The sequence below is a fragment of the Notothenia rossii genome (genome assembly GCF_949606895.1).
Source record: "Notothenia rossii genome assembly, chromosome: 2".
NCBI lineage: Eukaryota > Metazoa > Chordata > Actinopteri > Perciformes > Nototheniidae > Notothenia > Notothenia rossii.
Window position 1 is genome coordinate 14153836 of NC_136904.1, and position 20054 is coordinate 14173889.

Sequence of the window (20054 nt, forward strand, 5' to 3'; positions counted from 1 at the left end):
TTGAAAAAACAATTCACACTTTGATAGTATTTATTTTCTTTATTTACAAAATTAAAAAAGTAAAAAAACAGTGAGAACATGTCAAATCAGAGGGTGTATTGGCTGAAAAACAGATCAACGGTAGAATCACAGTTGGCTTGGGTCGGGATGTTCTCTGACTTGCTCTAATAATATGTAAAAAAAATCTGTGATCAGTTGAATCTTCACAGTTTGTCAGCATCAGGTTACATATGAACATTACATTGTGATTTCCTACACACTCCTTGAGGTTTTCTGGTTGTCATGGTACCAGGCAGTTTCCTTTGTAACATTTCGCAGCATTAGGTTTGCATTTAGATGAACGCAAAGGAATTGACTAAAATAAGCTCTTTCTATAAAACAGTATAACATTTAAAGCTGCTCGATAAAGACAAAATAATGATTATTGATTTATATGAGTTTGTTATTTATACTTCAAGTCCAGTTAAGTCTATTCACAGAATAAAACAGAGTACTGTTGATGCAATATTTCTCATCAAGTGTGAATAAAGTCCAGTGACCACCACAAAATAAGAAATGACAGCAAATTGTTTTATTTAGGACTGAAAATGACTCATCTTAATATATTTGTGTGATGTAGCTTCACTATTTTTCAGTCTAGTTTTTCCTCCTCCAGACTGCGTTTCAGTTAACGGATTAGTTGACATATCTGAGCTTATCTGACTGATGAACTGTAAGATGTTTGGTCCTGTTCACATTAAGAATGACTTACTGTGTTGTGTGTGGAAAAGTTTAGAGAAAGTACCGACAATGAAGTCTTAATTATTGTCACAGTGTATTGACGGAGGTATTTGAACACCAATATCTGAGTCTATGAATCCTGATCAGTCCTAGTTGAGGTTTGATGCACCGTACAGTCATCCAAACAGTTTCAGTTCAATACATTTGAACTTTACCACCATGTTACAGATGCTCTACTCATTAGCTATTTTAAAAGTACCTTGTTTCACAGCATAGACATTAAATATTGACACTTTTGATATTGGAGTACTCTTAGCGTGTATTGTATTTTTAAAGGAATCGGCAAAGAATTACAGCTGAAGCCTAAAAGTCTCTATGAGGTCTTGCTATTTCCCTTCCACTTGTATCAGTATGAATGTTTAGAGCCAAAACGGAACATTTATCAGCACAAAATGCTTCAATATTTAAAAAATTGTATACAACAAAGACACCAGAGTTTCCAAGTGCTTTAGGCAGTAGAGACTAATTAAAAAACCTGGTTTCCTCAGCTTGTCCTCGTGTTTTGATTAATGTATCGGTTATACATTGTTAAGCTTTTAGTGGAATGTTATTTTTGTTTCAAATATTGACAGTATAGCTATAAGTAGGTTTTGAATTGTTGACAACAGATCTCAGCCTCCAGATCATTGAGTGCATTTGCAGATTGGCATTCAACCTCTGCTCTGTTGAGTTGATCCACAGCGACAGGCTGCTCCACTGAGACACATTGGCGCTCTGAAAACACCACCATGTCTTCAGAGACTCTTTCACAGGGACATGCTTTGTAAAGCCATGTGGGCTGCTGGAGGGAGCTGGATAACGTGAAGTAAAGGTTCAGGAAAACATTGTGTAGACACAAAATACATCGACAAAAACAACAAAGAGGAAATGTGGCCAAATGTATTGATACATGTATTATTATAAAACTAAACATCTGGCATAAAAAATGTACGTATATGTAGATTTTTAAAACCTACCGATTCTAAAATATTCAGAAACAGATTGGCCATTTAAACAAAATCCTGATCCATTTTTTTATTGAATTGGTGTCACTTTTGGACATTTCAATAAGCCGGCCAGCAATTAGGCTTAATTCTAATGTACAGCACTGACGAAATGTTGCAATTTTTGGAATCCATGACAAGTGCTAATGCTAACAGTAGCTTCATTGTAGAGTAATTAAATATCCATATATTATGTTAATAAAGGATATCATGTTCTCTTGCTGGAGATGGTTGAGGAGTTTCTCCACAGGTGCGTAGCGTCGCAGCGTTGAGATCGAGCCCACCATCAGCAGCTTGTGTTTCGCCCTGGTGATGGCTACGTTCAGGCGACGCCAGTCCTTCAACAGCTCTCCTAACTAGGAAAGGAGAGGCAGCAGATAGAGGTTATCATTCAGATACTTCTCTCCTGTTCATATGCTTGTCGACTGATGCACATTTTGTGGGACAGAGAAGAGTAAAAAAAGTAAAAAAAAGGGAAATGGAGTGAGAAACACTTACATGTCCATCCTCTGAAGTGCTCCTGACAAAAGAAAAAACGATCAGACTTTTGTCTCGTCCTTGGTATCTGTCGACTGTGTTCACCTCCACACCGGCGAACGCAGGGGACAGCAGCAGAGCAGAGATACTCTTTAGCTGCTGTCTGTAGGGGGCGATCACACCAATATCACTGGGCTTACAACCCGCCTGGAGAAAAGTTAAATATCCAGGGGTTAGTAAGATAACTAGCCGTATCAAAACTTGAGCACCACTTGGGAAACTGATGTACCTTTATGAGCAGTGACAGCAGCTTGTGAATGAGAGCCGCCTCGGTGTGGTTGCTGACGCCTCCATGCTCCACAGACTCCAGTGCTGGCACCTACATTAAGCAGTGGAGAAAAACAAGATGTTGATTAGCACACCTTGGTTCTTTTTCTCACGATAACAGCCCTATTAAAAAGAGCAATATTGTTTCATGTAAATTACTTTATTTTACAGTTAAAGCAGCTTGACCTTTACCAAGAAGCAGAACAAATCAAGGCTTTATTGTTGCGTTTACAAAAAATAGCCAAATGCGTCTATGAAAATATCTTTAAGGCGCATCCAAACATTTGAGTACAAAACTATCTAGATGGAAGATGCTTGACTATCGTAACAGAAGTCATTTGTATGCTGCATGACATTCACAGAAGCTTTAGACAAATTAAAACTAACTAGCACCTTTATTAAAAGCTTAAATATTCCAGTGAAATATCAATCTGCTTGACGTGCACTGTATATTCCACGCACCATGGAGCAATCCAGGAAGCAGACAGGGTGGCTGGGCAGCAACGTGTTTTGTATCCAAGCCAGGTCGAGCTCTGGATGAGTCTCAGCGTACGCACTGAGCTCTGATTGGACGGACAGCAGGAAGGGCAGAGTGAGCAGGGACGAGGCCGTCCTCTCCGATCCACACTCCAGACGGCCCTCATACATCAGGGAGTTACTGAGAGACATGATCTGCCTGGAAACACAGAGCGCACACACACTGTTGATTATTGTGGGATTGTTTGTTTGTCACTTTTGCCATGTTTTTCTAAAGTTGTCAGATTAATATTTTCTTTTCAATGCTAAAGCAAGCATTACCAGTTTATCTTAAGATCACATTATATTCACAACAAATAAACAGGAACATATTATTGAAGCAAGCATTGTTGTCTGTGATTGCATTTGTACCTATTCATCCGGTACTGTACATTGAGTTGGACCACTGCTTCATCATGGAGCTCAAGTCGTTTAAATAGACTTTCATCCATGCCAAGTGACCTGGAGGAAAAGAAAGAAAAGTAAAACTGTTGTTTATATTAACTCCCAAACTCACATGTTGAAGCTTGACCTTAACTTAATGTCAAAACATTTCTCATGTTTTAACTTTATAAAAGACAAATAACTTAAATCAGGGGTGTCAAACTCAAGGCCCGGGGGCCAAATCCGGCCCGTGACTTCATTTTATGCGGCCCCGCAAGAGCTTGCAAAGAATATAATACGTTTATTATACGGTTACACGCCACTTTACAGAAGCACGTTGCCCATAAACGACATGTCCCACAATGCATCTCATTTTGTAACATGTGTGCTGAAGAGACTTGCAATTATTTGCCCTGGACTTCTGCTTTCAGACGTAGTTAATTACTAAGTTATTATCCTATCCGATAATAATCAAATTCAGAGGTAATAATGTAATATAATCCATTTATATAGTTACAATCGGCCCTTTGAGTGCAACCTTTATGGGAATGTGGCCCGCGATGAAATTGAGTTTGACACTCCTAACTTAAATAAATGTTATTAACACAGAGTTTTTGTATTGTTTTACATGCAAACACTTTACCTGGCCTCCTGATTTTGCACTATTGGTGGCAGCTGTTGGTGATCTCCAACCAGGACGAATCTCTTGGCGTAGAGCAGCGGTCCCAGACAGATCGGCTGGCTGATCTGTGAAGCCTCGTCTATGATGCAGAAATCAAACCGCCGACGTGTGAATATGGGATGCTTGATGCCCATACAGGTGGTTGCCACTACCAGCTAGACAGAAAGACACAGATAGAGAGACAGGATTGTTATGAATGGTAAAAAGAATAACTCACTTTATGGAAGAGTTTTGTTTTTGTATTATGATGTTTACATAAAGTCAGTTAAAGCTGTTGCAAAGAAGAAATCGTAAAAGTATTCCATAAACAAACTCCTCACCTCCTTGTTATAAAGCTGCTCCAAATCAGACAGAGATTTAACTTCCTTCTTTCTCGCATTTTCCTCTGTGTAAGGCAGGATGTCTGGATGAACCTGGAGCAGAAACAAGAGAACAATCAGAGCAAGCCAGAGGGTTCTAAATAAAGAGTTGCAGGCAGCGATTAACACTGTTTTTTGCTTAGGATGAAATGACCAAGCAGCATCTTTAGTGGCAGCCATGATGAGAGCGGTTTGTATTATTTCCTATGGCATTTAGCATGGAGTATACTTGACCAATCCTTAACAAAAAAAAGAGGGATAATGCGATCCCACAATGTCTTGTTGACTCTCCATGTCAGACTTACGTCATTAAAATCCACTTTCCGCAAATGTACGTAGACTTGTCGGGTCAGAATCTCTTAGCACCTTGGTTGCCTTATTCTGAAGTCCTTATGAAATGTCCTTCACATCTTTCCTTGACACCATGACGATAAGGTCAAGTCAATTTTGACCTATTTTTCGTACTTTACTGAATAACAGATGTCAAACAGCCCACCTTCAGCCCTTGCCCAAGACGCAGAAATCCAACACGGAAACGCTTTAACTTCAGCAGGATGTTGTCAACAGCAGAGTGGGTGTAGCTGGTCAGCAACACGCTGAACCCACACGCGTGAAGGATGCGAACCTGAAAGAGTACAGAGAGGTGGAGAAGAGAGAGTAAGAGCTCTGTTCTCACTGGGAAGGAGATCCTTTCCGTCTCAGTTCACAGATCGTGGTTAGGAGTTTACCAGGGTGCAGATGGTTGTGGTTTTGCCCGTGCCTGGCATGCCGACGATCAGCGTGTAGTCTTTAGATAACAACACCTTCTTCATGGCCTGCTTCTGGGGTTTGTTGAGACCTACACACAATCACACAAATGCATCCATTGAACCGAAAGGCATTCTCTATTGTCTTCATGTAAGAAAGTCATTAATAATTTATTAAATGTTAGAAAAGGTTCAACTTAAAAAGTATGAAACTATAACTGTGCAGTTTTTGGGGAATAAATAGTTACCCTACAATAACTGAAAGTAAAGCTAAATGTAATAAATAATGAGAGGCAGCGTGGAAGGACAGAGCAGGTTACAGAATATCTGTCTCACCTTTGAGGATGTTGGCCACAGTGTCCTTGGACTCTCTTGGCAGAACAGAGCTGAGGTTGGAAATAAACTCTGGAGGACGAAGGTCAACGACAAGCTCCCTCAGACGATCACTGCAAATATAAAATGCAGGACGCCATCATCTTCAATGTCACCAAGTTCATTTCCTACATACAGACTATGCCATGATAACTTTGCATTGTTGCATTTGGCTGTGCCTACCTGTCCTCACTGTTTACCATCAGTCTGGAGAGATTGGTGAGGTGAGTGCTGAGGCCCACCACACCTTCATCAGCGTCCAATCGAAACAACACACCACTGAACTTAGACAGGTCTCTAGAAAACACAATGAACAGCAAAACAGGTGTTCATCAGGTTATTGACTTTGAAATGAGCAGCTTGTAAAGGAAAAGTCCAACTATTGACTGTCCTCAAGTCCATCTTTGGTTGAAATATACTTCAGCAAACATGTTTAGAGAGAGCGAGAATGGCCAAATATTCAAATCTGCGCCCAAGGGAAATCAATTAGCACCAGATTATGCAAATAAGGGCAGAAAAGCCCTTAAACTTTGTGTTTTGGAGCTTATAAAAACTGAAATCTGGGTTCTTTGCTGTGTTGCTAGTGCATCCCACCACACAGCATCATCAAAGCATTTTTCTGTTTTTTGCTGGCCTACAGATTTGACAAGTAAGCTTCACACAATCCAGAGTCGATGGAGAGCAGAGGTCGCGTTAACCGAATATTTTCCGTCTATGACGGAATTTTTCCAAGAATGACGGAAAAATCTGAGCAGTCCGTCATTTTGACAGATTAGAACACAACTCGGAAGAGCGCCAAAATGTCCACCAGCGGCCCACATTGTATTACATCCTTAGTGGCCAGGTCGACTGAGGGCGATCTACTGTACTGTAACTATTATTTAGTCATTCACACCCTTGTCCACTTGGTGGCGAGTGTGTGCATAATAAGTAGATATTGTCTAGTGCTTGTATTTGACCTCGTTGATTACCTCGTTTTTTTAACCGGCTATAGCAATCGCAAAATGTCACAGCAGCTGAGTGTCCGAAGCTTTTTTAATAAGCCCAGTAATTGTGATGGTGTGGATAAACGAGGTGAGAAAAGAGGGATTGATGCGGTGGAGGATGAAGGACAAGCCAGTAAGACTAAAACTGACGACCTTCAGCCAGCAGCAGAGGGACAAGCAAGTGGCGAGGAAAAATAAATCATTCATATTCGTTTTGACATGAAAAGTGACCGCACGGTCGGTGTCTCTGTTCATCTTTTTTTTTTTACCCAAACATAAATATTAAATATCTCTCATCATTAAAACATGAAAAATAAAATGAAGGGTAATAATGGATTATGACGTAAATTTTACGATCCTTTCCGACAACGAAAAAGTCTAACGCAACCACAGATGGAGAGAACTAAATAGTTTTCTCCCACAGAAGGGGTGGGACTTAATCTCTTTATGAGGGTTTGTTTTCACCTGTCCAGAGTGCAGCTGATCGATGTGCTGCTGACCTCACACAGGTATCCTGTTGCTAAACCAACCAGACGACCTTCCTGGTCGCTAACAACGATACGATCTCCGCTGGCCAACCCGCTGCTGACCAAACCCTTCTGTGGCACTGCGCTGCTTCTCTGGAAGCTATGGAGGAAAACCCCTTCAGACCGCACGGTCACCGGGCCGCTCAGCTGCACATTCCCCACACAGCTCCCATTCTTCTCACTGGAAAAACAGCGGAAAAAGCAAAGGATGCATATGAAGTAGAATACAGTATGGTTTTAAGGCAAGTGTTGATTGTAATGGAAGTGTTTACATGTCTTTTTACCTCTCCTCAGGCTTCTCAAGCCACACACGCTTTCTGCCGTTCTTGGCCTCCATGGTGCCAGCCTCAAGGCAGCAGAGCAGCAGCCAGTGGGAAAAATAGCTTAGATGAGGTTGGTTCAGGTGACCCGTCTCCTTCTGGAGGAAGTCACGCACAAGGTCCTCACAGTCGTCTGCAGAGCTGCCGTCAAGAGACCTGAAGTTAGAGAGAGGACAGTTTAAGTTCAGTCGCACAATTAAAAATACACAAAGATAGATGCAATCCAATGCAGGAAGAAGTAGAGAAGGAGGAAACGGGCAATAAGACAGGAAGTTGTGAGAATAATGAGAAAGAAAGCTTACCTTTCATATAAAGCACAGTTTCTCTGCTGAGGACAGTACTGGCAGGTTTGCCTGTCGGTCAGGATGTCAGGAAGTCGAGTCAAACGGCTCCGCTTCGCCTCTTTCTTCACACAGTTGTGAATGTGATGAACCAAAGTGTTCCTCAGCTTCAGCAGCTCTGAGACAAACAGAGTTCAGCATAAAAGGTGATGAAGGAGATGCTGCTGTGGATTAATCTTCATTTCAAGCAAACAAAATGTGATTGTAAATTAAGGTTGTGGTGGTAAAATAATACACGTATGATAATATCGTTTAAAAATATCAAGGCACTCTTAAATCATTTCCTGTTTGCTTCTTCCAACGCTCCACACACAAATAATGATTTGATTATGATTAAGTGATGAATATATGATACATATTCATTGTGACACCCTAGAGAGAATACAATCATACATTTAAGAAAGGATTGTACAATAATTAATGAAATAGAAAGATGTTTTAATATTATTGTAAACAGCTGGTGTTGGGCAGGTTGTAAACGTGTGTGTGGACCGTACCTCTGCGGTCCATGTGGCCGGCCACCACAGGGTGCAGGTTGCCAGTCTTCAGGTAGAGCAGGAAGCCAGCTTCAGAATTGTATCTCTCCAAGCTCATCAGAGTGTAAAGAATCACCTACACACACACACACTCATGGTAATGTTTACCATCTATCTTAGTATAACAGGTTTGTCATGCTTATATTTGCAAATTATCCCTAAACACTTCAAAACAGAAAATGAAATACAGTCTTAAAATGTTCAGCAGTGTTAGTTATCGCACCACACCAGCAGTCAAATAAAGGAAACAAATTAAAACCACACACACACACACACACACACACACACACACACACACACACACACACACACACACACACACACACACACACACACACACACACACACACACACACACACACACACACACACACACACACACACACACACACACACACACACACACACACACACACACACACACACACACACACACACACGGCTTATTCAAGGTTTTCGAGGTTTCATTGTCATGTGTGCATAGCAGTGTAGTTATGACAATGACAATCTTAGGTCACAGGCTCCTCCAACAGTGCAACACAATAAAACAGATAATAGTGCAAGTAAACAGAATATAATAGAAACAGTGCAATTATAACTATTTTGTATATCCTGTATGTTTATATTAGAAACATACATATTGTATACGGTCCTGCACATCTGCTTTCAATATAAAGATGTTTACAGAATCAAGATTCCTTCATATCAGTCGATCCTAACAAAGTTCAAAGTAACCTAGAGATAACACCAACCTGACTGCGATGCTCTATGGAGTTTGACTCTTTCCCAGTTTTCAGCTCCAGGGGGATGGTCTTCTCCTCCAGCCTCCTGTAACTACCACTTCCTGGTTTTTGGATTCGTACCCGTGCCGTCACGTCGATTTTCCCTTTCAGACCAAACCTGGCTGACCACACATTCTCCTCTATATCTGCCAGCTCTGCTACCGTGACAACCATCGCCGAGTCCTGACATCTGCCTGGAGCTTTGCTGTTGCTAGGGCTGAGGTGATTGAAAGAGGCAGATTATCATCTCTTTAAAGTGACGAATCCTTAGTAGCAATCAATAAGGCTTTCGATGAAGAATATTTGAATAGTCGTTTTCTTGTTAATAGTAATTATTGAATACAAAAATGGCAGAAAAACACTACAACCTCTAAATGATGTTAATTGCCTGATTTTCTCAGTTTTATGTCAGATTAAACTGAATATTTAAAATACTTGGACTGACAAAACAAGATATTTAAAAGATATCAGCTTGAATCAACATTTCTCTAGAATAAAAAAAGTAATCTAGAAAATATTTGGCAGATTAAACAATATTGAATGGCCAGCAAGTAGAGGGAGAAACTTCCTGGCACTCTGGCAAAATGTCAGCATACTGATCACTTTTTATGTATTCATTTATTCATCCTTTCTCCATATCACTTGTCTTGTCCTCTCTTACCGTCTGACCTTTTGTCTTATTTGTTCTCTTTCTGGCTCCCTAATAAAATAATTTACAGTATTGCTACAAAGTAAAGTTAATAGTGTTGCTGTGATGAAATTTATTAGTGCTATCAATTGGGGGAAAATAATTTTTAAGCAATTGTCTCTGATGGTTTTTGTGTTTATCCAATCAACAGGCGTGTGTGTGTGTGTGTGTGTGTGTGTGTGTGCATGTGCGTGTGCGTGTGTGTGTGCGTGTACATTTTGATGCTGATGGCTTTTGGCGATGAAGAGCTGAGGTACTGCTTTGCCCAACGCTCCAGTGAGGGCAGATACTCATGCAGTTCCTGCTTCATCTCTTCTTGACTCACACCCAAACTGTACCTACAGACAAAAAGATGACAGACAAAAAAATAACGGAGCAAGACAGAAACAAATTTCAACAAGTGAAATACGGAAAGCACCTTTTTGCTGTTATTTAGTTAATGGTTACGTTTTTTAATAAAACAACAAATGTTATAATTTCACACAGAAAAAAGGTCTGCAGCAGCCTATTGGGTACAACCGAACCACTTACATATCTACCAGGTACTGAGGACTGCATAGGGCTTGGTCTGCCATTTTAGTCAGTGTCTCCAATGAAAAGTCTTTAGCTCTAGCTGCCCTCTGGAAGACCTCATGGACAATGGTGCCATTCAGCATCTGTTTGGAGCCACCTTCAAAAGTCTACATCAAGGGAGAGAGAAACAGAGAGAGCAGGAGGTATTGTGGTACTGTACAAAAAACATGAAAGCACAGGTAGTGATGATATAGTTAGTGAATCCTCTTACCTTGAACATGTCTGCCAGTACTGCTCGCCTCATGCAGCGGATGGAGCTCGAGATGCTGGTGCCTGAGATAAGGCTGTCAGGCAGTAAAACCAGGAAGCCCTGCTCCCTGCCCACCACCCAGGAGCCCCCGTCAGAGACCCCCTCCAGATGCACCACATCCCCACAACACACTGGGGTCATCTCCCTGCAAACACACAACAAGTTATTACTTTATACAGATATAAAGAGACACACAAATATGCATAATGAAGACATAGAAGCAAATATACAGAAATACTGTCTATAATAAAGTTGAGAAGTCAGTGATTGCTCCAAACATCTGGGCTGCACCTGGGCAGGGAAGAAGCGATTTACGATACGGTGAAAAAAGGATTTGGCCTTTTCTAGACTAACAGGTCAAGATTGATTTTAGCACTACAGATCAAAACCACCTTTGAAGGAGGTTTGAAATGCAATTCAAATACAATTGCTAAGGGTGTCTTTTACAACAACAGACACAATGGGCTACTTTACGTGGGGCCCATAGAGGTGGGGCCGCACACTTTTTGCTGCACTTTTAAATGTTGCAAAGACTTCAGCAGGGAACAATGCCTCACATCAACTCATGAAGAAGTTAGTGACACATAAAGGACTGAACACTTCATAAAACTGATGGACAGTCTTGCAGTCTGAACATAGCAACAACAGTGTTAACAGACAGAAGAACAGAGAGCCCTACCATCCGTCTTTCAGCAGACACGTCTCAGTTGGATGTTGAGATTTGAAGCATGTGATGGTCAGGGTTTTTTGGCCAGGCTTCTCCTCCACATCTAACACCCAGTAGCGGTTGTTAAGTCCTCCAGAAAGAATCACATGGTCTGGCACCTTACTGGATGAGCAGACAGGATGTATCAGATACGTTTTTTTGAAATCGTCATGCATCATTTCCCAAAAAAACTAAGACACACCTGAAGAATAAACCTATAATTTCTTGTATCCTTGGAAACTTTCCAGTTACAAACTCACTTTCCTATGAGGTTACTAAAAGGATTTACGAACACAGCTTTTCACCATCTTATCTGTCACAAAATCAAGTTCTTAAACCTGCATATAGTCCACGTGTGTTACATGCTCTTCCCCCTCTGCAGCCAGTGTGTTTCTTACCGTGGTTTTGGGGATTTCAGCTCTATGACAAGACCTTCCTTATTGTCCATCAGGTCATCAAACCAGCTGTCGTCCACCATCTCTTCCAAAGGACCGCTTGACGTCATTCCTGGATTTTCCACTGTTCAAAAAATTGATCATAAAACCTTATCATAGAAACTAGCTAAATAGTAATTTTGCAACGATACTGTATTGATAAACTATTGATCTATTAGAACTCTATCAGCTTACCTCCAGCCTGCTGCTGATCAGATGATGTCGGGTCGTCTCCATTGGATGTCCGTGCTGCCCTTTTAAGGTCAAACTCTCCCGGCTCTTCACTTCTCTGCATCGCAGGTGAGATACTTTGCACACTAGGTTTAGGCATGTGAGCAGTAAGAGTGTGAGTATCTTTATCCGGACGAGTGTGTAGGTTTCCATTTGCTTTCTGCCCCGTTATCGCAGTAAAACCAGTATCTTTCTCCTTTTCATCTCTCTCTTTCTGATGTTTTCTCTGTTCCTCTAAAACCTTTCCCTTATCATTAGAGACAGACTGGCCCTCTGATTGGTCACCGGGGCAACGAGGTGTCCTCAAAGGGCCAACTGGCTTTGCTGGATTGGCATTTCTTGGTCTTTTGGCATTGTGAGACTCTTGAGGAGGGCTGATGACTCTTTTCACAGAGCATCCCTCTTCCCTCTTTGTGTGTCCTCCCTCCTCGCCCATGACTCTCCGTGCTCTTTGACCTTTAGATCGGGGACTACGACAGATGGGTGACAAGTGGCCGAGATTCTCCAGACCCGCCACCAAACCTCTGCCGGACCGGGGGCTCAGTCGACCTCCATCACTGGATGAAGAGGACGAGAGCTTGATCTGACTGTCGGGGGTCTCGGGTACAGAGAGGAGGAGATCTGGGGAGAGGGGAGGAAGGTTTTCCAGATCCCAGTGGATGCTCGTCTTTAAGGGGGAGTGGGGTCTTGACGTGGAGGTTTGGCCATCTTTGATCTGAGGTTCAGTCCTGGCAAGTGCAGCGCCAGTGACGGGTAATTTTGCGGAAGACAACACGTTCTAACAGCAACACAGTCAAATTAGTAAATGGTCATATATAATGAATTCTCTGTTTATGTGAATCAAAGAGAAATGCATTAAAGCACAATAAAAAAGAACATTAAAAAAAGAAGAGTGAAGCAGAACCAACTTCAAAAAGGTGTTTAAGAGAAAAGAAGAATTTACTGCCCATGAAAACAAAAATACAAAAACAACAGAACCTCTGAACCTATGTTATTGTTTTTAGTTTATTGTTTTTTATTTGACTAATATGCGCACATTAACATTAATGATATCTCAAATTGTTCATCTTCCAAATAATCAACAATTAAAACCACTTATGTCTACATAATGTTTAGAAAAGGTACTGACTCATAGAAATAAAGGAATCATAACAAATTGAAAAGATGAGAAAGAAACAATTAACGAAAAATAAAATGTACCTTCTGGTGATTTTGGGAGAAGAAAGATAAGATGTTCTTCTGCCCTCCTGGCGCCTGACAGAAACAAAACAAACATTTAGAAATATTTTACTGGTGCTTTTAACCCTCGTTTTTAGTCAAACTGAGCATATGGTTGAAATGAAAGCAACATTTCAGACTGTAGAAAAGCTCTTCCTGCACATAAGCTTCCGTTCAAGTCATCAGTTAAAAAGGGTGTGTCATAATCTTATAGTTTATGTCTAAATGAACACGAAAAGACTCAGAACGCATGCAAGTTACATGTATATCCAAAGGCAATTAAGAACCTGATACATATATATGTTGTTTGTATTTAACTGTGTCAATAAGGTGTTTTATCTTTGTGATAAATGTCGATAGTAGGTTCATTATTACGTTCAGTATTAAGGGCTACTGTATATAAGTTTCATTTTAATTCAGGCTTATTATTTGAAAAATGCATCTTAAGCTCATTGTTATTATTTTGGGCACTGGGGGGGATCTCATGCACATTATATACATTATATACAAACCACTTCCTTACACTACAGTGTTGGCAAGGGGGAACACAAGCTGCATTCATACACAGCAATCAAACCAGCCAGAGCAGAACTGAGCTAAAAATGTCTAATGATCGGTGACAGCTGCTACAACTAACCGTCTGATTAGAGGCGTTTTTAAGAGTTACTGTTGAATTCCTCGTCATGTTTTCATATGAAATAAACAGCTCGTTAATCCTTCTCTACTCTCACCTTGGTATTCTTCAGTTTGGTCCTGTTCATGGTGTCTGGTTAAACACAGCCATGTGTCTGCATTTATCTGCGTTTCTTCGCTAAAGCTGTTTATTAGCGGTATGTTTTGAACGAACGGATCAACGGTGTTGTCAACGGAAGGCGAGCCTCCTCGGCTTCTGCTAACGACACAGAGACTATTTTACCACACTTTAAACTTCTCTGCATCTCCACAGCAGGGGACTTCGTGAGTTAATATTGACTTCACTAACTACGGTACTGTTCCGTGACAACCACCGGACTGTTTCAATGTTTTGCAGCCATATTCTTGGTGGTCTTTAAGCTGTCTTCAACGTCTGGCGCGCCAAAGTTTTAGTTTCGCGCAACGGAAGACGCGACAGAGCACTTCCGCTTACATTTTTAATCAGAGACAGAATACAAAAAACGTTTACCTAACCAAACTCTAAAATTAATTATTAATCGTTATACATTTAGTTAAATAATTAAACAAAAAATTATCGACCACACTCATAGTTCCTATATTCTATGTAAAACTATTATTATATTATTACTAAATGACAAACAACAATGTTAATCAAGCATAGATGTCTAGCAGGGGACTCTGAATGAGGCTTCCGTCATCAATGGCTCTATAATTAAACTTTCCCCCATCATATGTTGCCTATTTTGTATCCTTATTGTTGTGCAAATAAGCAAAACAAAGCAAAACTCCTATTAGTGAAGACTTTGTTCCAGGAAACAAACTGGAAATTCCATAAAATCTTTAATTGAGGCAAATAGTTTTCATATTTTTTTAATATCGGACTTTCAACTAATAGCTAATGTGCCTTTATAAATTATAGTTAATTAACATGATAACATGCTCATTTCTGCAAACCTTTTCTATTAACAACCTGTATTGCATCATAAGTTTGGCAAAGTAATGCTACTGTAGCATAATAGGCTTTTGGAAGATAATGCATCTCCATAAAAATACGTATTGTACTGTTTATTTTTAATGTGCAGCGTTTAAAAATCTATTTCCTCAGGCAGGTATTTGAGTATGTGGTATATGGTACAGTATATAAAGTATAGTATTACCTCATGTGCTTTAGGTAGGTCAACTTATTTTCCAGATCAGGTTCCACAGTTCTGGTTGATATTCCATTGTTTGTCTTTAATATGGACTTTGAAAAGGCTGCTGCAGTCAGAGTTTATGAGGCAGTTGATCATTAGTCCCACCCTCCTGTGCTCTTATCTTTGGAAAACAATGATTAGACTCAGGGACAGTTTTATCATGCAGGCCATAAGACTGTTCAACTCCTGAGCTCTGCTTAGTGCATTGATTTATAACACTGCAATACTCATCTGTGTATTGGACACTTTTTTAATTACATGTTCATACAATAAAGAGCCCTTTATTCTTTTGTACACTTTTTAATTTTACAGTCTATCTTATCCATGTATATCGTTTATTTATTCCTAGATTTTACTTGCACCATTGCGTTACTTGCACTATTTTATTGAACTGCGCAATGCAACTAACCCTAGAAATAATTCAGATCAGGGATTGGACAATCTGAAATTGTTTGAGAAAAGTATTGTTTGTTTTAATTAAAAAAATAAACAACATTTACAAACAAACTTTAGGGCATTATAGACAACATTACTACATTTTGAGGTCAGTTAAAATGCCGACTTCCTTCCTTCTTCTTTTTACCTTGTTTGACAAGTTTAACAAAAAGAGGTTTGAGAAATAAGTGCGCTGAACACAAATTATTTTTCTTCATGAGACCATTTATATTCATTTTTCCGTAATTAGTAGTCCATGATCCTACAGTACAACACATTAGCAACAACGTGGATAAAATGGTGTGAGTTTTTATCTTATCCATTTCCTTCCCTCAAATAAATACCATGGAGTACGTCTAGATATTCTCTCCTGTGTGTGTCTTCATATGAATAAGTAAATGGGATCGCCGAATGAAACTTTTCCCACAAACGGTGCAGCTAAACGGCCTTTCCCCTGAATGTGTCTTCATGTGTCGTGTGAGATTAGACTGAGCACTGAATTTCATATCACAAACAGTGCAAGTGTAAGGTTTCTCCCCAGTGTGAATTATGGTGTGCTTGATGAGATCTGCCTTCTCTCTAAAACTTTTACCACAGTCGGTGCAGCTGTGAGGTTTTTCTCCCGTGTGGATTCGTATGTGGGCGTTCATGTTTCCCACTTGTGTGAACCCTCGGCCACAGAAACGGCATGTGTGCGGCTTCTGTCCGGAGTGAGAGTTCATGTGAGTCTGAAGGGAAGAGCGCTGGATGAAGCTTTTACCACACACACCGCAACTGTAAGGTTTCTCTCCTGTGTGTGTCTTCATGTGGCGAGTCAGAATGGATTTAATACTAAAGGTCTTGTTGCAAACGCTGCAGGTGTACGGCCTCTCTGCTGTCTCGTGCTGAGGATCCTTCATGATGACACCTCCACCATCTCTCCATTCATTCTCACTAGTTTCACTCATGTTAACATCACTGGCTGATAAACCACAGTCTTCTTTCTCAGCTTTGGTTTCTTGACCTGTTTACATGAGCTGCTGCCGGGCAAATTGTCTTCTTTATTATCCATTTCTTGGTTTTGGTGTGGGAACTGAATTCTATCTTCCTCATTGCTTTGCACATGAACTATATTGAACGCTGTTTCTTTTGCATCAGCTTCCTTTTGCTGCTTTTTACCTGCCGGAGCAGACCTCAGGTTCTCCTCCTGCTCCTCTTTGATCTCCAGGGGCTCCTGGTCATCCTCACCCTGGTCAATCTTTCTCTCACAGAGATCCTGCTCTGAGGGAGCGTATTTTACCTGGACAGAGGGCTGCAGGGGGGCTGAAGGGGAACACAGAAAATAAGTACATTATTGAATATTTCGGTTTTTTGTTTTGAACAGAGAGGTACATGAACATGATTTTCAGCAGCCTATAAGAATGTTGCTTTTTGATGTCATTATTAAGTCTGAAAACATGGTAACAGCAACCATATTAGTGCAGCCTTATTTTCACAACACTACAACATGTGCAATAATGCTTTACCTTTCAAAAAAAAAACCTACTCTACTACTTGACTGGATGATGGACAGAATCATAATCACCAACTAATAAGATAATCAATTAATCATTTAAGTGATTTTTCCCAAAAATATGGAAGAAAATGCTTGGCTTTTTTTTAGCCCTTCATTCATTTCCTGTTTCTTTGTATATAAAACTGAATATGATAGGGTTTTGAACTATCAAAAGGCCACCTATTAGTTTTTACCTGTGTAGGAGTTTGAAGGCAGGAAGTACTTCTTCCATGCCTGCTCAGGACAGCACTACCTTTTAATAAAGATATCCCTTTTCTAAACTGCCTGAGAAAAGAGAGGGGTAAGAGATGGTATTATCAGGTGACAAGTCAAATGGCGCTTTTCCACTGCAGGTTTTGGTGCGGTTCGGTCCGGTCCGGGTCGGTCTTTTTTGCTTTTCTACTAGGGGTAGTACCGGCTCACGGGTACTGTTTTACTTTATTTTGGCCCTCCTCAGTCGAGGATCCAAGCGAGCTTAAAATATGCTAAACTAGTGACGTAAACACTCTTGACTGCTGATTGTTCAGAGAGAATCGTCACAATTGTTGCGCGAGATAATCCCCAAGCGTGGCATATATCAAGCACCATTTTTGAAACAGAGTAGCTACAGTATTTACAGAACAGTATTTAGAGAGCTACAGAAATGGCAAAAAAAGCACGCCGTATGTGGTTCTAGGTAAGAAGAAAAAAACGACTGGAAATACTCTGTTACAAGTAAAGTAACGTATGAGTAAAAGTAGCAAGAATCACTGTTAATGTTGCAGCTAGTACAATTGTGTGTGACATCCTATTTATACATATATTTATATTCATTATCAACAGGCTGGACATAATGTAATTCACTTTCACAATCATTGTAATCATCTAGGGCCAGAACTGTCTTTAGTTCATCCTTACTGTTGTTCTGTTTATAAAGGTTATTCTTATATCCTTGTGTGACCTGTACCTGTCCTGTGTTTTTCATTCTTATTAATGTTGCTGCTATAACACCTGAATTATCTTATTTTATTGTCATCCAGGCAAGAGGAAACGAGGAGAGGAGCACCTCACAGTCCTGAGGGAGATGCACACCTCAGATCTGGCCCAGCAGGAGCTGAACCGGGATCAGCAGCAAGAGCTGAACCTGGCCCAGCAGGAACGGCACATGCAGCTGTTCTTAGAGGATGCTGCCCGGGCGAGGGAGTTGGATGCGGCCTTGAGAAGAGAGGAGAATGCTCAAACACAGGCATTTCACCCAGCCTTCCTGAACACTCTTGGCCAGCTTCTATGGGCAATGAGCAGCCGACATGGCCCGTCTCCTCCAGCACAGGACTAGAGCCTCTGTGATCTGCTCTCTGTGAACCTGCTCTTCAAAGTGTCTACAATAGGAGTTTATAACGCTGTACAACAAATCACCTCGGGCTGGCAGAGAACTCTCTGTACATTTTACATTTATATATCCAGTTTAATATTCTATCTGTCACATACTTATGTATATATATATATATATATATATATATATATATATATATATATATATATATATATAACACCTTTATATCTTGTTATTGTTAATTTGTAAATTCAACATGTATATTTTCTACTTTCTTGTTTTTATTTATTTATTTATTTTATTTGTATTGTACAGTGCCATGTCTTTTTATGCTGCTGCAACACAAACACTTCCCAAATTGGGATCAATAATTGCACCCATTCACCCAACAGCAATCATACAGAAAGAGAAGGAGGATAAGAGATCATGGGAGAAAGAGAAGGAAGGAGGAAAAGTTGCTGATACATATTTATTTTGTAATGGTATTAAGAATAATACATGATATTGAAATGAAAGTGAAATAGACCCACGTTTTGTTTCAAGGTACCAACAACAAACACACACTGGCACATGTTGCCAGTAACAGCCATTATGCATCCCCTCCCCCTCAGGGATGCAAAATGGCGCTATTTACTGTGTGACCCATATTTAGGGGGTGGCCCATAAGATTACAGGGTCTGTTAAATTTGAACAATGGTAACTCTGATTTAAACAGAAGTAAGGTCCCTCAGTTTTAAAGCTGTCTAAAGGTCAAAGTTCACCTGAATGTCACTCACCTTTACATCCGGCCAGGCTTTTTCTTTGTTGCTCGATCTCCTGTTTTGAACACCAAACATTCTCCTCATAGTCTTTAATAGTTGTTTCAAAGATGCTGAATATTTCCTCAGCTGCAGCTTTAAGTCTCTCATTGACCAAAGCTTTTAATTGATCTGTTTTAAACATTTCTGCGGTTACAGAAAACCTCCAGACGGGCTGCGGGCTGGGTTGCCAGGTGTGGCGATAAACCAGCAATCTCATTACTAAATCAAAGTTGTGTCAGTCAAGACACTCATCCTCTTTAAAATAATATGGGTTTAAAGATCTCAAAACATTGTCTTATATTTTTAAATAAATCTTGTTAAAATAATTCAGCTAGGGAGAATCAGATATGACATTGAATATTAGGTTTCCACTTAATAGCCTAAAATCTCTAGGGCAGGCCTATGGAAAGCAACTTGGACTACATGTTTTGATTTAATCGACTCTATATTATTGAAGTATAAGCTACTATAAGGCGACATCTAATAATTCAATTCATGGATTTTTAACATGTAAAACCACTGAAAGATTGACATTGTGTATTTATATGTTAATTTGTATTGATTAGTGTGGGCGGCTTTATGAGCTTTTTGCAGAGCTGAATAGTAAAGCGGACATTGTGTTTCAATAGAAACATTTGCTAAATATGGCATTAATACCAAGAAACCCCATTGAAAATAATAATAAAAACGGACATGGCAACACAGACTGCAGACAGAAACTCAGGCACACAATGGACCCTCTGCAGGATGGAGCTGTGCTGCCCCCCACTGGCCATGAAACCTAACACTGAAACTCAATGAAAAGGGTTGATCATTTTCGACAAAGTATCTGATATAACGTCTCAAAGTCTTTTCAACAGAGGTTTTAAACAGGTAAAATATGTTTTTATGGATATTCACTTAACAGT

General features: G+C 40.1%; 2 protein-coding genes across 2 annotated transcripts; both read right to left on the reverse strand.

Moving 5' to 3' along the window:
- Window positions 1-37: 37 nt before the first annotated feature.
- dna2 (DNA replication helicase/nuclease 2) lies at window positions 38-14310 on the reverse strand. The gene is made up of 25 exons (XM_079664102.1): window positions 13950-14310; window positions 13201-13254; window positions 11965-12778; window positions 11734-11854; window positions 11309-11458; window positions 10591-10774; window positions 10338-10486; window positions 10022-10144; window positions 9089-9335; window positions 8298-8412; window positions 7762-7918; window positions 7424-7615; window positions 7078-7320; window positions 5810-5923; window positions 5591-5700; window positions 5237-5346; window positions 5005-5133; window positions 4470-4562; window positions 4111-4304; window positions 3456-3545; window positions 3030-3243; window positions 2530-2619; window positions 2262-2447; window positions 1973-2119; window positions 38-1580 (listed from the first exon to the last, which is right to left on the reverse strand). The coding sequence occupies exons 1-25, from the start codon at window positions 13977-13979 to the stop codon at window positions 1527-1529; spliced, it is 4110 nt and encodes a 1369-aa protein (XP_079520228.1). The 5' UTR covers window positions 13980-14310; the 3' UTR covers window positions 38-1526.
- Window positions 14311-15584: 1274 nt separating this feature from the next.
- Window positions 15585-19322, reverse strand: LOC307027976 (uncharacterized protein). The gene is made up of 3 exons (XM_079662669.1): window positions 19123-19322; window positions 16463-16802; window positions 15585-16418 (listed from the first exon to the last, which is right to left on the reverse strand). Exons 1-3 carry the CDS (start codon window positions 19286-19288, stop codon window positions 15857-15859), a joined length of 1068 nt encoding a protein of 355 aa, XP_079518795.1. The 5' UTR covers window positions 19289-19322; the 3' UTR covers window positions 15585-15856.
- Between the last annotated feature and the right edge of the window lie 732 nt (window positions 19323-20054).

Bases quoted from the DNA above. Each gene is read 5' to 3' on its own strand.
- dna2 (XM_079664102.1), bottom strand. From the start codon at position 13,979: ATGAACAGGACCAAACTGAAGAATACCAAG. The intron at 12,779-13,200 runs GTACATTTTATT...TGTTGCTGTTAG, and splicing joins TCTCCCAAAATCACCAGAAG to AACGTGTTGTCTTCCGCAAA. The intron at 7,919-8,297 runs GTACGGTCCACA...TGTTTGTCTCAG, and splicing joins CGGCCACATGGACCGCAGAG to AGCTGCTGAAGCTGAGGAAC.
- LOC307027976 (XM_079662669.1), bottom strand. From the start codon at position 19,288: ATGTTTAAAACAGATCAATTAAAAGCTTTGGTCAATGAGAGACTTAAA. The intron at 16,803-19,122 runs GTGAGTGACATT...GTTCCCCTTCAG, and splicing joins AAGCCTGGCCGGATGTAAAG to CCCCCCTGCAGCCCTCTGTC. The intron at 16,419-16,462 runs GCCAGTGATGTT...GAATGAATGGAG, and splicing joins AAGAAGACTGTGGTTTATCA to AGATGGTGGAGGTGTCATCA.